The sequence below is a fragment of the Oryzias melastigma genome, linkage group LG5 (genome assembly GCF_002922805.2).
Source record: "Oryzias melastigma strain HK-1 linkage group LG5, ASM292280v2, whole genome shotgun sequence".
In the NCBI taxonomy this organism is placed as follows: Eukaryota; Metazoa; Chordata; class Actinopteri; order Beloniformes; family Adrianichthyidae; genus Oryzias; species Oryzias melastigma.
This window is the reverse complement of record NC_050516.1, coordinates 5,456,810-5,472,572: the sequence shown is the minus strand read 5'-3', so window position 1 is coordinate 5,472,572 and position 15,763 is coordinate 5,456,810. Positions and strand designations below refer to the sequence as shown.

Below are 15,763 nucleotides of genomic sequence, written 5' to 3'. Positions count from 1 at the left end.
GTTAGTGCAGACTGTGGGAATGTAAGTCGCTCCAAGACTTTTCTTGGTTTTGCTCATCTTCTTTTTTTAAGCCAAAAAGGTTTAATTTCCAAAATTGTCAGAAAAAAACTCCTAAAGCATTTAAATCTCCAGACAAGTTGATGTCATGGGAGGAGCATCGGTGTGACCCAGCAAACAGTCAGCTCAGCACCAACCAGAGGTTGACATTTCACACTGAGCTGTTTGGTCCACCAAACAGCTCTTCTGCATCATTCTACTTCTTCTGGAAGCCTTCTGTCGCTGGAATAACAACAAACGTTCAACAAAAAAGACAAAGTGAAAATAGACCTGGCTTTTTACTTGACTTTTTTGTAAAAAAAACAATTCTCCTCTGCAGGAACCCTTACCAAAGATCTGCACACTACAAGTGCTTGTTTTAAAGAATTCTTAAGTATAGAAAAGCACATTTCCCGACCAAGTACACTTAAAAAGTATATTGGAAGTTTACTAATAAGCATAGTTCTTGGGACTAAACTGGCCTACTTTTAGTTTTAAAAGAAAAAGGTATACTTATAAGTATACTTAAAGTAACCTGTCTGGTTTAATACTAATTTACTGGCAATAAACTTTAAGTTCACTCTAAGTTTATGAAAGTACAATTTGAAGTATATCTAATCTTTGCTTTTAGTTCAGAAGTAATATCATCTACTGATTAGTGTATTAAAATACATTAATAATGTACAGTAAATATCCCAAGAAAACATCTACTCCACTTTTAATGCTGTGTAAGAAAATAATTATAAACTTATAAAGTTTGTACCTAAAAAGTCAACGAAAAGTACACTAGTTTAAGTTTGTTTCACAAACTATACTTATGTGACAAACAGGCAGACAGCTGGTTCCACGTGCAGCAGGTTTATTATCAGAGCTAAAAGTCCACAAAACTAAAGCAGGGTCAGACAGGCAGAGGTCAAACACGAGAATGGGATCATCCGAGAAGAGAGAGAGTAGTCAGAGTCCAGGTGAGGTTCAGGGCAGGCAGTGAGAGTATAAGCAGGGTCAGACAGAAGATCAGGTCCAGGTAGAAACGCTCAGTGATGCAGGCAGAGTAGCACAAACAATACTTCACACTGAGTGACAGTGTGGAGCCACACTATATACTGAGGAGGTGATGAGGTGATGGGAAACAGCTGACGATGATGAGTCCAGGTGGTGAGGTCAACACTCTGGAGAGAGCTCTCTCTGGTGTCTCTCTGGTGACTGGAGAGGGTAGCAGCAGGTTGCTCCATGACAACTTAAAAGATACTTGAGTAAGCTCATTTTTGGTAAGTTAAGACTGCAGTCAAAGACATCCCAGCTACATGTTTGATAGCAAAACAGTTAATATGCGTATAAACAGCAATAAGACTAGGTAAATGACACCATTTGAGGGACTGCTGAAATTCACTTGAGAACTAAAGGCAGCAGATTAATTAGCTGTTGGAAACAATAGCTACCAGTGACACTTAGAACTCTAACATCAATGCCAAATTAGTTTACGTCTTAGTTTTAGAGCATGGCTTCTAAAAGAGAAAAGTTCCTAAAGTTATCCGTGAGGACCTCCACAGCCTGACATGATGACTCCAATAACCAGTCTGAGATTTCCTGCATCTGACAGTGACCTCAGAAAAATGCAGAACTACCAGTTGCTGGTCGGAAGAGCCTGGTGTGGCGTGAGAGCTGCAGCGCTCCTCGGAGCTTCTCCTGACCAGCTGTTCTCTGCTTCAGTCTGTCGCTTCGGGGAGGTGAGTATACAGGATGTTAGCTATACTATGTAATTACTCTTATATTACTCATCCAATCGCATTTCTGTCCTTTCTGAAGTCCTGTTAAAAAGGTTTTGTTTCATCTTAAATTTGTTATGCTGCTGCTAATTATTATTCATTTCATGTTTAATTTAAAAAGTTTCGATTTGTTTTTCTCCACATTTTCTTGACTTTCTGTCCTCTTCCCTTTCCATTTTGTATTTTCCCTCCCCTCTCTGTTTTCCACCTTTATTTTTTAGCTTCATTCTTGTTTTTCCCTTCATCTAAACCTTCTATTGTCTCTCTCCTTTACTTCTTTTTCTTGAAATAGTGCCTTCTCCTCCATTTTTCTTATCTTTTATGCATCTATATCTTCGCATTTCCCTTTCTTCCTGTCCCAGAAGCTTCTCTTGTTCCTCTTGAGGTTCAACTATTGTGTTTCTCATCTTTTGGTCTAATTTCTTCTTCAGGTTCTTCATCATGTTGAAGTTGTACTTCCTTGAGGTGGGAGCCCTGCTCTCATTAATCATACCTCTGCTGGTTGACATGGAGACATGTCCAGCAACAGGGATGCCCGGAATGCCAGGTGTGTCATCTTAGGTGTGGAACAGAACGGAGGACGGAGTTTCATTTGTGATCTGATCATTTGCAGGGATTCCTGGCCTTCCTGGGAGGGACGGCCGCGACGGGGAGAAAGGAGAAAAAGGAGAACCAGGTAGCTATCACACACACGCATGTGCACGCACACATAGATGAGGCCAGATGCACCATGAAAACCATCGGATGGACCATGAAAACCATCCTAGCAGCTTTTGTTCCTGTGAATCTTTTCCTAGGGGGGCAGTTGGCTGGGTCCCTGAAGGGCCAGAAGGGGAACACGGGGCCAAAAGGATCACCTGGTAAACGAGGTCAGAGTGGAGAACCGGGAAAACCGGGCCTTCAAGGTGAACCTGGATTACCTGGAGAACCTGGAGAGCTTGGGTAAGTGGAGCGTAACTGAGAGGAAATCAGCCACTCTTTTGGGTTCCTCCTGACGGTGGGGTTGCACCTGCTCATCCTTCAGCTGCTGCAGAAACGTTCACGGTTACGTTCAGTTCCACCACCCTCTGCTCACATGCAGCTGTTGTCTCTGCAGGACGGTTGGACTGGAGCAGCAGGCGGCCTTCAGTGTGGCCAGAATGACCTCTGAACCTCCAGACAAAGGCGCTGTCATTTTATTTACCAAAGTCATCACAGACATCAACGGCGACTACGACACAGTGACGGGGCGCTTCAGGTGAAGAACCCACTGAGCTGTTTGGTCCACAATGGCATCTGCTCCTCTTCATCCATTTTTGCTTCTGCTGGAAGCACAAATCGATCTTCATCCTCTGAAATGTTTTCTCTCAGGAGTCCCATGAAAAGCTCTGGGTTACTCTTTTGTACTGTTTGACAAGGAATTTTTACCAAACAGAAACGAGGCAAGGTCAAGTGTGACCGTCAAAGGTTGCGTTGATGGTCAGGATCAGCTGATACCATGTTTAGCTTCACAATAACAAACTTTTTACTTCACTTCATTTGGGTTTTTGTTTCTTGTCTTTTACATCTAAAGTGTATTTCCAAATTATCCTGTAAAATATTTTTTATTAAATGTGCAAATTTAAATTTTTTTAATGCAAATTTTCTCAGTTTGACAAAACCTGAACGTTCAGCCAATCAATAAAAGGATTCTGACAAACGTTTCTCTAAAGTTAAGATAAAAACGATAAAAACTGGTTTTTCATGCTCTACATCTCTGCTTGTGTTGCACTGAAGGTGTCGAGTCCCGGGAACATACTACTTTGTGTACCACGCCTCGTTGGAGAGGAAGCTGTGTGTGTTGATGAAGCTGGACAACGTCATCATGACCACCTTCTGCGACTTTCGCCAAAACCTCAGACAGGTACGCACTTTTCCACCTCAACTCGTTTATATGTTTGAGAGGAGGAGAAAACTCCTCAATGGTTGCACCTTGGGAGATGGGAGAGCTCTGCACAGTCTGCTCTGCTTCCAGGTGACCTCGGGCGGCCTGTCAGTGTACCTGTCCAGAGGTCAGGAGGTTTGGCTGGAGACCAAAGAGTTTGTTGGGATGACGTCGAAACCCAGCGGTTACAGCATCTTCTCTGGATTCCTGCTGCATCCGCACTGACCCCCACAACGGAAAAGAAAAGAACATCTTCTGTTGATCCGTCTGCTTTTTTTAAATTCTGTATTTTCCAACAAAGTTTCAGTTTAAAGTTTGTCAAATTAAAACATTTATATTTTCATAGCAGATGAGAAAATGCAAATAAAGCTTTCTTGGTTAAAAATATTAAGTTTAACATCTTGTTTTTTTTTTTTATTTAAAATCAAAGAAAAAAGCAGAAACAGCATGATTTTTGTTTCAACCTCTCTGCTTCGTATTCTTTTTTTGACTCAAAATATTCAATATAAAGCTTCATAAAGTTAAATGTGAACATCATTGGTCTTAAAAGGCCAACATTTTAATAGCAGGTCATTTGAAAACTGAAAGTTTTCACCAAAACTAATTGAATTGAATTGAATTGAATTGAAAGCCTTTATTGTCATTGTAACTGTTACAATGACATTTATGTACAGCTCACTTCAATGTGGACAGACGTATACAACACACATAAATAAATAGAAAAGAAAAACACCTTACTTCACAAATAAATGTGCACAAAAAGGATTCATTATGTGCAAGAAATAAGGTGAGGAAATAAAATGACCATAATCAAGCAGATGTGCAATAGTCACATAGGACTGTGCAATCAGAGGTTCATGGTTTGAAACTGGTATTTAGTGCAGCCCCAGCTTTTGGGAAGAAACTGTCTCGTCTGTTTGTCCTGCCTGGTACGGCCCTGGACCGTCTGCTGGAAGGCAACAGTTTGTAGAGGTGATGACTGGGGTGGATGTGATCCTGTAGGATGTTCCTGGCTCTGGTGAGGCAGCGAGAGGTGTAGATGTGGGGAGAGAGAGCAGCTGAAGATTTTCTGGGCTGTTCATCACCTTCTCCAGTCTCTTCCTGTCAGCCGCCGTGCAGCTGGAGTGCTAAACTGACACGGTGTAGGTCAGCATGCTCTCAGTGGTGGAGTGATAGAAGGTCACCAGCAGCTTTCGGTGGATTTGCTGCTTCCTGAGCACCAGGAAGTGTAGCCGCTGCTGAGCCTTTTTGATCAGGGCGTAGGTGTTGGTTTTAAATCAATTACCCCCCCCCCAAAAAAAAAAAAAAAACGTGAAAATATTTACACATGAACTTGTCTGGTACATTAGCATCTTGACAAGTAAACAACTGTTGAGCAGAACATTGAAGATCTTAAGTTTGATGTCACATCCAGACGCTGTGGCTTGGAGCCCACAGTCCATCTCTGGGGAGGGCCGTGACCCCGTGACCTGATGGGTATGGAAGGGCTGTTTCCATGTTTGTCCTACTGCAGAGGTTCCAGGGCTTTTCTCCCGACAGAGCAACACATCCTCATTCCCAAGTCGTCACATATTGACCAATGGTTAAAGGACTTTCTGCTCGGAGGTTGGGGAGCCCTGTTTTAATGGCAACAGCTAGCACGTCAAAAAACCACGAGTCAGGTACCCTCAAAACATCACTTTTGGACACAGAGGGCCCTTTACCATTCGTCAATATGTGACAAGTTGGGAATGAGCATGTGTTGCACAGTCACAGCAGACAGTCGTCCTCACTCTGGATTAAATTGTCGTTTGTTAGAGTAGTGCATGAATTTATCAAATATTTGTTTTGTGTGATTTTAACCTCAGGTATAAGGCCGTTGTGTCCTCTATTCTAGTCTCCATTGCAGTTTTTGCAGCTGTTCTGACCTTATGTGGAAGCTGTTGTTGCTCCGCTCTTTACTTAACCAATTGATGATAACTGCTAGTTCACCAGAACAGCTGTACCCTCTCTTAGGTGGCGATCCAGAGCCTGAACCAGTTTCTGATGAAGAAGAAGTCTTCTACCTGCCCAACATGTTTTCAGACCCTGGTGACTATAACTGGCGTGACCACTGAGTATAAATGTGTTTGTGCTTATGAATGTGATCCTCCAGCAGAGTGGCTGACAGGTGATGTGAGAATTTGAGCAAATATGTGATAAACAGGGGGGAATTGATAGAGTTGTACATACATTTATCAAATATTTGCTTTGTCTGATTTGAACCTCTTTTCATTATCTTCTGGCTTCAGGTCGTGCTCAGCTGGTGTCTGGAAGGTTGCAGGCGTCCCAAACTGAGGGCTGTGTGGAGGCTGATATAATGCAGATACTTGAAGGGACTGGCACCGACCTATTGTGTTAAGCTGTGGCATTACTGATACTGATAGGAGCTGTTTCTTTACCCCCACTCCCTTAGAGTGGTAAAACGTAAATGTAACATTATAAAAATGAAGACCTGGACCAAGATCTTCAGAGTGGAGTGGAGGCTGGTTTGAACATTCTCTGTCTGTCTCCTCGTGCAAGTAAAATCTGATCTCTCTGTCTTCCTTACGGAAAAATGTTTCAGGTTGTTTAAACCAAACATAGTTCTTGTCATGCAGTTTTCCCCTGATGCATTATGATCCTTTTCGCTTGCCATACAAATATGAGAATATTCCTGGCATTTGTTACTGGATAAAAAAACCCAGGCAGATTTGAAGAAAAAGTACTGAAAAATGTGTCTGCTCGCCGTACTTTGACCCCATGCAGTCAATAAAAACACCTCTGTTCAACGTGTTTTGGATCTATGCGGGCTTCTGTTCTTGCAGGAAGAATGACCCGATTCTCCAGAGCAAAGATGAAGAAAGCTTCCTGTTCAATAACAAGCACAGAGACAAAAAGAGGATCTGGAAACACACCACTGCCCTGCAGCACATTGAAGACGAGGCAGATATCAAAAATAGAAATCACCTCGATTAAGGGAAATCAGATATTTTGTGGAACAGATACTGATGTTCCAGCAGAGGCGGAGGTTCTGCCCGGAGTTGTGAACTGTGTTTCTCCTCAACCAAGAGGAAGTTCAGAGAAAAACAGAAGCAAATGATAACGTGAAAGGCATAAAAACTGCACGGCAGAAACTCCCAGCTGCTTCATCATCACTATTTCTTTAGTAGGAGCTTCTGCTGAGATCATGTTGAATTATTTCACTTCTCAATTCAACCTTAACACGCTTCACCACATCCCTGCAGCATCAAGCTGCAGGGTCTACAAATATCAGAGTTCTGTAGAAGTTAAAGCTTTTGGATTTTGTGTGGAGTTTATTCCATCATCAGCTGTTCCAGCAACTTAGGTGAACATATCCAATGAAGCGCTTCTTTCACCCTCACATCTGCTGATTGAAGAAAGTCATAAAAACAATCATAATCTGGAGAAATTCAAGAATAGAAAAGAAATTAACTCACAGACAAGCTTCAGTCTGGAAGATGTTTGGAACATTCTGAATTCTGGGGAACAAAGGATCCAATCCTTGAAACGGAAAAACTTTAGACAATCCTTCCCAGGAATGAAAGGCTTGATGTAAAATAATTCTGCAGAGAACCATAACAGGCATAGCAGCTGATCCCTGGTTATACTTATCATTCAGCAAGATTATAATCTACACAATCTACACAGATTACAAAGAGCGATAATAATCCAAAACACAGATTATAAACACAGATAATAATCCAAAAGACAGACAATAAATAAAGATTGTAATCCTAAACACAGATAATAAACAGATATAATAATCCAAAACACAGACTACAAGAAAAATTATGATCCAAAACAAAGACTATAAACCGAGATTATAAAACGAAACACAGATTATAAACAGTGATAATAATCCAAAACACAGACTATGGAGAGAGATAATAATACAAAACACAGATTATAAAAACATAGATTATAATTCAAAACAGAGGCTATCAACCCATATTATAATCCTAAACACAGACTACAAAAAGATTATAATCGGAAACAAAGACTATAAACAAAAAATTATGATACAAAACACAGATTATAAACAGAGAAAATAATAATCCAAAACACAGATTATAAACAGAGACTATAATACAAAACACAGATTATAAACAGAGATTATAAAACAAAACACAGATTATAAACAGAGATTATAAAACAAAACACAGATTATAAACAGAGATTATGATAAAAAACACAGATTATAAACAGAGATTATAATACAAAACACAGATTATAAACAGATTATAATACAAAACACAGATTATAAACAGAGATAATATAGAACCCTGAAGGCTATGAATCATCTTCCTCACCTGATCTTCTGTTTGTTATAGAAACATTCATCATCTTTTTTTCTGTATATTGGTTTATTTTGCCATTTGTACTGGTAACACAGAATGGAATATAAAAAAACAGCCAATAAAAATAAGGAATATGCAGAAGCTTATTAGATAAATTTCCTTCAACACTCAACATGGTGATCAGCGTGACAAAGAAATAGATAAATTAAAATAAAAAAAAGAATCATTAACAAGCAGATACAAATGAATCAAATCTTTTAACATGTGTGTATGGAATGATTTAAACGTTTGAATTCAAAACTTTTTTTAAACTGCAAAAGTGAAGTACTTCATTTTAATTCATTATACTGTTCTTAAATTTTCCAACTGTCATCTTTAAGGTGCTGTTGGAGAGGTGGACGTTAGCATTGTGGGCAGATCTCCTTCGTTTGTTTCACTTCCTGTTTGGAGTGCGACTGAGCGGCAGAATTCTTTGCAGACCGATCTCATCACCGCACCACTGAGCCGCAAGAACAGAGACTGCATAAGTACAATGGTAAGACAAAGGTTTTTCTGCAAACATGTTCTGAATCTTTCCTTAATGCTGTGGTCTGGGAGGTCATTCTTAGGAATGTTTCATGTTTGAGGAGGTTGATGGTTCCACATCTTCCTGCTTTGTGTCTGCAGGCCTGCCAGTGGCTGTACTTCTGGACAGCATTGCTGCTGCTCTTGATTCACGCAGCCTGGGTCTCCTCGCAGCTGCCCTGCGGAGGAGGACCCCCAGGTATTCCAGGGATCCCCGGATCCCATGGACCAAACGGCAAGCAAGGTGCTAAAGGAGAGAAAGGGGATCCAGGTGAGCTCACAGCGAGCATTAAAGTGGTTGGACATTTTCTCTTCATCTATCGAGTTAGTTAAGCTGCAATAATAGCATTCCACCTTAAAATAAAACTCCTTCCTCTGATGGACGAAGAAAAATAGAAAACTGAAATTCACAAATAAATTCTTAATATAGGGAATTTTTAGAATCTTTTGTCTGAAAAATGTGATTAATTGGTGTGATGCCAATCTATCACCTGTAATTCAACTATTTTCTTTGGGTAGGTGAAGCTGATCAGTCGATCAGGGGCCAGAGGGGGGACCCTGGTGAAAAAGGGCCCCCAGGACGTGCTGGCTGGAAGGGGGACAACGGTCTTCTGGGCCCTCCGGGGCCTCTGGGCCAGCCAGGAGAGAAGGGGAGGCCCTTCAACCCGTCAGAACAGCAGAAGTCGTTCTTCTCCTATAAAATGATGCAGCAGAAACCAAACTCCAACACGCCCATCGACTTCAACAGGTCAGAGCTGGAACGGGCAGAAACTCAGCAGGACCTGAGGGTCAGAGGGGAACACAAACAACACCGGTTTCTAGAATCTGAACTCTGGGGAAATATAAGCTTCTCTCTGATGTTTGGTTGCTGGCAGACATGGAAGGCTCCACTAAAACATCAGCTTTGCAGAGTGTCACTGGAGGACAAAAGGGATGAAATTCATCATTCATTCATAAACCAATGAAGCCTGAATCTAAATCTCACTGCAGGCTCGTGATGTTTGTTTTTTGAAGACGTGAACAGGAAAGCAGATTTAACTGATCCGTTAACTAATGGCAACTTTGAAGAAGTTCTCCAAAATGATCTAAAATGATCCCCTTTAACATTAACGGTGTATGAAAAATAGAATTAAAGCAAGTTAGGATCCACTAATGTGAACTGAAGTTTAAAATAAAGAGTTCTGGTAAATTTAATTTATTTAAAAAGTTCATTTTATGGTTTTTGATTAGAATTTTTTATTTCCTTTGGTCAAATGTATTTTTGTATAGCTTTCAAAAACAAAACTTTTAAAAACAGAATGAATGAATGAATAAATAAATAAATTCAATCTGAAAAATTAGCAAAAATTTAAAGGAAACCTGGACATACAGAATGTTGCAGTTCCTCAAATAACCACTAGAAGCTGGGGACAAACTGATTGAATCCCTCGTTAAAAGCCTGACATTAAACCTAAATGAAGCTGACCGTCTGTTTTCCTGATTAGGGTGGTGCTTCTTTGATTGGCAGGCAGATGAATTTGCAGTTGAGCCCACCTGGGCGGAGTTAACTCTGATCAATGTGGGCGGCTCGTTTCAAGCTTTTAGAATCCCCCGGGGGCATTTATGGCTCTTTCAGGACGTTTGAGGGGTAAATAAGTTTGAGGGGTAAATAAGTTTGAGGGGTAAATAAGTTTGAGGGGTAAATAAGCACCAATGTTTGCGTGAATCCTCCACAGCGCGATGGTGCCTGACCTGCAGCCTCAGTTTCAAGGACAAAACCTGACAGAAGGCGTCTTCACCTGCACCATCAAAGGCGTGTACTTCTTCAGCTACCACGTCTCCATGAGGAGCAATGTGAGTCCAAACACACACAACAAACCTGATGGAGCTGAGAGGAGCAGAATTACAAACATTCACACCAGACTCTCACCCTCCGGCAGCCGGAGGCCGGATTGAGAGACTGAACGCACCTGACAGGATGTTCTTGTGTTGTGGTCATTCAGGTGTGTCTGAAGCTGGTCAAGAACAGCGACAGTCACTTGATGATGTGTGAAACATATAGGGGGTTTCTGGTAACTTCTGGCTCCGCCGTCCTGCAGCTGGAGGCTGGAGACACCGTCTCCCTGCAGGTAACCAACCACAACAACATCGTGCTGACCCAGAGCAGCTCCACCTTCACCGGCTTCCTGATCTTCCCCACCATCTGAACGTACCTGGGCCGCTTTTAACCTTTCTCGGACATTCAGTTACCCCCCACCCCATTTCATCTTCCTTGAGACCAAAACTGCAAAGCACAATCCTAAACTGTTAGCTTTTTAAAACCAGACGCCACTGATTTCAAGCATCGGGATTCTCGGGAATTGTTGTTTATTTTTTCATTAATGCACTCAGCTGTTGTTTTTTTAACAGGAAAGAGAATAAAAACTGTGACACATGTTTTTTTTTGTCAGTGAACACCCCCCATGCTGCTGTTCTTTGATTATTTTTCTGTTTCATCAAAACAGTAAGGACTGAACAAAACCTTAAGACTTAGAGGAGCCTCCAAACAACCTCTAAGATGACTCCTGAAGTCTTTGTACAGTTTTGAACCTTAAAGAAATCCTCCTCCTTATGTGTTTGTATGGTGGGTCACATAGTGGGGTAAAAAGTAGGGGTGTGCATAAACAAGAGTCTGCGATACAATACATATCCTCATATGTGTCGCACAATATTGTACATTGTACGTATCGCAATATCTTTCAAGACTGAACCAGAAAAATGTTTCACTTTTTTTTAATATAAATATGTATACATCTATTATATTAATAACATGGTAAAATTCCTTTTATTTAATGATCACAACATTAAGCTTTGCAACTGTATCTTATATACAAGATTACCCACAAATTCATGGTGCTTTTTTTTGGTGAAATAAGAAATGTTTATTCTGAAATGTGCATGATCTACTGCTTAGCTGCACAGCTTCACTCGTTCTGAAGCTTCACTTCGGATCTGATCCACTGCGAAGCATACTAATCCACGTTTTCATAGAATACTGGCAGCAACGTGGCAGAAAGTTCTGGTTTGGTACCCATCCCAAGTAAGTGGTTCATGTCTTATAACAACAGAAACTGAGAAGCTGACTGAACTTTTAACACAAGCTGGTTCTGGAGAGGTCTTGTTTTGGTCGTGGTGTAGAGCTGATCATAGAGGCTCAGTGCTGCCAACTAGTGGTCAGCAGTTTAGGTGGAAAACAAAAGTAAGATGCTGAAGGACGCTCATAAATAATTAAATATCATCTTTGTCAGCATTTTAAATTCATAAAAGTATTGCCAAACAAAATATTCAATATATCGCATAATCATTTTTCCCCCTAAACCCCTAGTGAACAGGTGTAAAATCAGGAGAAGGTCAGACCCAACTGACTGTTTTAACAATTACATTTGTCAGGGATGGTGGTGTAGGACCCAAATGCAGGAGACCAGATTTGGTGACAAAAACAAACATTTACTAAATAAACTCAAAACATGACAAAACCTGTGACAGAACAGAACAGATGACCTGACAATGAGAACTGAAGACCAGACACTTAAATACACTGAGGACAATTAACTAAATGAGGACAGCTGTGGGTGATTAACCTGAACATGGTGAGACTGACAGGGAAAACAGAACATGACAGAATCTGGGGCCCGTTCCAAGAAGCAGGTTCAACAAATTTAGAGTTCGAACCTGAACTTAGAGTCACTGGACTCAAAATTCTCAAACTCAGGGTTTTCGGTTCCAGAACAGCTGAAAATGTTTGATTCAATCAACTTGAAGTTGTCAGAACCAGAATCAGGTGTGAGCGTCGCGACCATAAAAAGCCCTGATCAATGGAGCAAAGACAGCACGATTCACCATGGCAACGGGGACAAACATCTGAGTTACGTACTTCCGGCGACGGAAATTGATAAGTTCCTTCAAGCATATGAGACTATAGGAGAACATTTTCTGCAAGAAAAGCAACACAGCTGCAGCGGTAGAACAGAGAGAAAATATCTGCAGTTATTTGAATCATTTCTAATAATGAATAAATAATGTCAGGAAGGTTATTTTGTCTCTTGTTGAGTAAGGAGTGGTTTTTGATCTGTTACCAATCTAATAAGTAATCTCCGTGATCGTACCCCCCCACCTACACACACAGATATCACTGCACGCTAAAAAGAAACTGTAGCTGCCTGGCATATGTTAAAAAAGCATTTATTTAATTTTAATTCTCAAGACTTAAAACATATTCGCCAAATTCTTTTTTTAAGCATAAAAATAATTTCCGTAGCCAGGAATCGAACTCACAAACTCCGCAGCGAGAAGCAGCATTGCTGACAACCGAGCTAATGTTTGACACAAGTAAAGGATGGTAGATGAGTTCAGATGCTTTCTCGGTGTTTGACATTCCATAATTTCTATTGTTATAGGTCTAAAATAAGGAAAAGAAAACTGTATTTTTTAATAGCGAGTCCCAGGAAAAACTCACTATTTAAAATATCGCTGAAATAAAAATGAATTGGGAAACTCCAGTCAGTCGACTCGTGTCCTCCAAATCCTCTACGGACGTAAATAACATTTCCTCTGGATTAATCAGCCTCCTCTCTACATGATCCTCTATGAATGAACATGTCATTTTCGTTTCTGCGTGGTGGAAACTCATATTTGATCATCCTTCACTTTAAAAAGGGGCGGAGACCTCAGAGAACTCTAAGTTTCCTGAAGAAAACCTGCTACCGACCAGGTTTCGTTCACAGACTCAGTTACCATAGTGATTGATTCTGAGTTCAGCTTAACCCGCTTCTTGGAACGGGCTTGGTTTCACCCACTTTCCCGGGTTTGAGTTATCCCTCTTTCTGGAACCGAAAACTCAGAGTTTTGGTGAATTTGGAGTTCAGGAACTCAGAGTTCCAACAAAACCTGCTTCTTGGAACGGGCCCCAGATCACAGAATTCTGACAACATTTATGTTTACATTTCTCACAAAAGCTAAATAAAACTGATTTGACATTACATGAATCTAAGGACATAGAGTCAGCAGATTTGATTCAGTTTTTTTTACCTTCTGGATCACAGACTTCTGCATCAACTGCTAATGCATGGGTTCAGAACCGGGACAGAGCTGGTTTAGAAGTTCATAACAATTTAAGCCTTCTATTTAATTAAAATTGTGATGCTTCTATATGGGATGCTAAGTATTTAGTTAAAAATTAAATATTTAGCTTGAATCTAAATATCTAGTAAAAAATTATTTTTGTTTTGTTAAAACCTGAATAATTAGCTTAGATCTAGATATTAAGAAAAAAAAAACATTAAGTTAAAAATTCAATATTTAGCTTGGATCTAAAAATTTCATTAAAAATGAATTATTTTGTAAAGAACTAAAAATTTGGTTAAAAATTAAATATTTACCTTGGATCTAAATATTTAGTTTTGAACCAAATATTTTGTAAAAAAAAAAAAAAAACTAAACATTTATTTAAAAATGTAATATTTAGCTTTTATCTAAATATTTGGTAAAAAAGTTCATTTTACTTTGCAGGTTTAGAAACGGCACCCCATGCTTTCAATCTAAATCTAAAGCATTTAGATTCTGTTTCTCAGACAGATTTTCACCTGAAAGTGTTCCTCTGAGAGACACAAAAAGAGACGGTGGTGTGGAAAAACAGCTGATAAAAGGGATGTTCTGATGGTCTTAGTAATGATTCTCTTAACTGCTGGAACTTTTATTTTAAATGAGCAAAATGTTCGTAAATCTTTAGGAAAACGATCTTGGTCAATAACAAACTAAATGGATTTACTGTTCTCCTCAAAGACATCTTTGCTGTTCAAGGCTTATCAAACTGCTTTTGTCCTTCAGATTCTTCTGAAATTATCGTGTTAATGGTTTCAGTAAATCAAAGCACATAAACACTGGAGCTCCGGTGTTAAAGGGTTAATATCAGCTGCAGTGTAAATCAATGAAATGTTTCAAAGTGGAGGCAGAATTTTTGATCCAGTTTCTATGGTTCTGTGGAGGTTTTAGAGATGCTTCCTCCTGTAGGTCGTTAACCGCTCAGGTTTCAGGAACATTCAGTCGACCCTGAAGCGGACAAATAATTAATGGACCCCACCGCCCCCCTTCCCCACTTCCATCCATGAATTATCCACCACCTGTATCAGGTGATTACACACTTGACCTTACAGGCATGTCACGGCTGAACACTGATCGCCACAGGAACCACAACCGTTCATGTTTCTGTTCATCAAATGAACACAAAACACAGTCAAGGACGTCTCTGCCGACACCTTCTTCCATCAAGCCAAAGATGAACAGAAAACAGGAACTTTAAGATTCAAAGATTTGGAAAAATAAGGACAATCCCGTCTGCTGCCTTCAGCTTCAGCTCATACTGTCAGTGGCTGTCGGATTCCTGAGCACGCCGTTCTTGGAGTAGAAGGTCTTCTCCACCACTGCCGACCTGGCATGAGAGGGAGTTCTGTAGTCCAGTGTGTAGTCACCTGTTGATGAAGGTCATGTTGGAGATCAGAGGTCAGTTTTTAGAGCATGACAGCACATCAATAAAAACAGACAATCACGTAATACAATAAAGAAAATATGAGAACCCTGCCTCCTCTGAGAACGAGAACTTCCATTTGCTCAAAAATGAGCTTCAAATCGCAAAGAGCAAACTGAAGCATTAGACGACGGGAGCTCTGCACATTTAGATCAGGATCTTCCAAAATACACGACTGGAAGGTCGGATAAGGTTTGGTGGAAAAGCAAACAGTCTGCAGGAAGGGTTCCTATTTCTGATCCTCTCAGTCTCCTTTGTTACGTCTTGCTGTCTTACACGGCTGGGTTTTGTTTTTTTAGTTTGGAGTTGGACCTTGGTAGTCTTAGTTTTTTGTATTTTGTTTGGGTTCTTTGGGTATTTTTGGTTATGCCGCCATTAGCAAGAGCTGCTGACTCTGACGGTCGACATGGCTGGGTCAGCAGTCTCCATGACTTATTCTATGTTTGGAGGTTCTGATTCCTTTATTTTGTCTTTTTGTTTGAACCAGCACACTAATTATATAACTTTGCTCTTTCTTTCAGGGCACAGGGTTTTGTTTATTTAATGAACTGAGTTCCTTTTACTCTTACTGGTGTTTAGTTTTTGTTGTCTCCTTTTGTATTTCTTCCCCTAGACCTGAGCCAGGTGTGCCTGT

At 40.3% G+C, this 15,763-nt stretch overlaps 2 protein-coding genes across 2 annotated transcripts; both read left to right on the top strand.

Annotated features, from left to right (window-relative positions):
* The first annotated feature begins 1,713 nt into the window (after nucleotides 1-1,713).
* LOC112145159 (complement C1q subcomponent subunit C) lies at nucleotides 1,714-4,086 on the top strand. The gene is made up of 7 exons (XM_024270238.2): nucleotides 1,714-1,763; nucleotides 2,234-2,349; nucleotides 2,416-2,478; nucleotides 2,600-2,744; nucleotides 2,899-3,039; nucleotides 3,558-3,684; nucleotides 3,796-4,086. Exons 2-7 carry the CDS (start codon nucleotides 2,244-2,246, stop codon nucleotides 3,928-3,930), a joined length of 717 nt encoding a protein of 238 aa, XP_024126006.1. The 5' UTR covers nucleotides 1,714-1,763; nucleotides 2,234-2,243; the 3' UTR covers nucleotides 3,931-4,086.
* A 4,313-nt stretch (nucleotides 4,087-8,399) lies between these two features.
* LOC112144483 (complement C1q subcomponent subunit B) lies at nucleotides 8,400-11,021 on the top strand. The gene is made up of 5 exons (XM_024269022.2): nucleotides 8,400-8,559; nucleotides 8,691-8,859; nucleotides 9,108-9,336; nucleotides 10,304-10,421; nucleotides 10,571-11,021. Exons 1-5 carry the CDS (start codon nucleotides 8,557-8,559, stop codon nucleotides 10,772-10,774), a joined length of 723 nt encoding a protein of 240 aa, XP_024124790.1. The 5' UTR covers nucleotides 8,400-8,556; the 3' UTR covers nucleotides 10,775-11,021.
* Nucleotides 11,022-15,763: the final 4,742 nt, after the last annotated feature.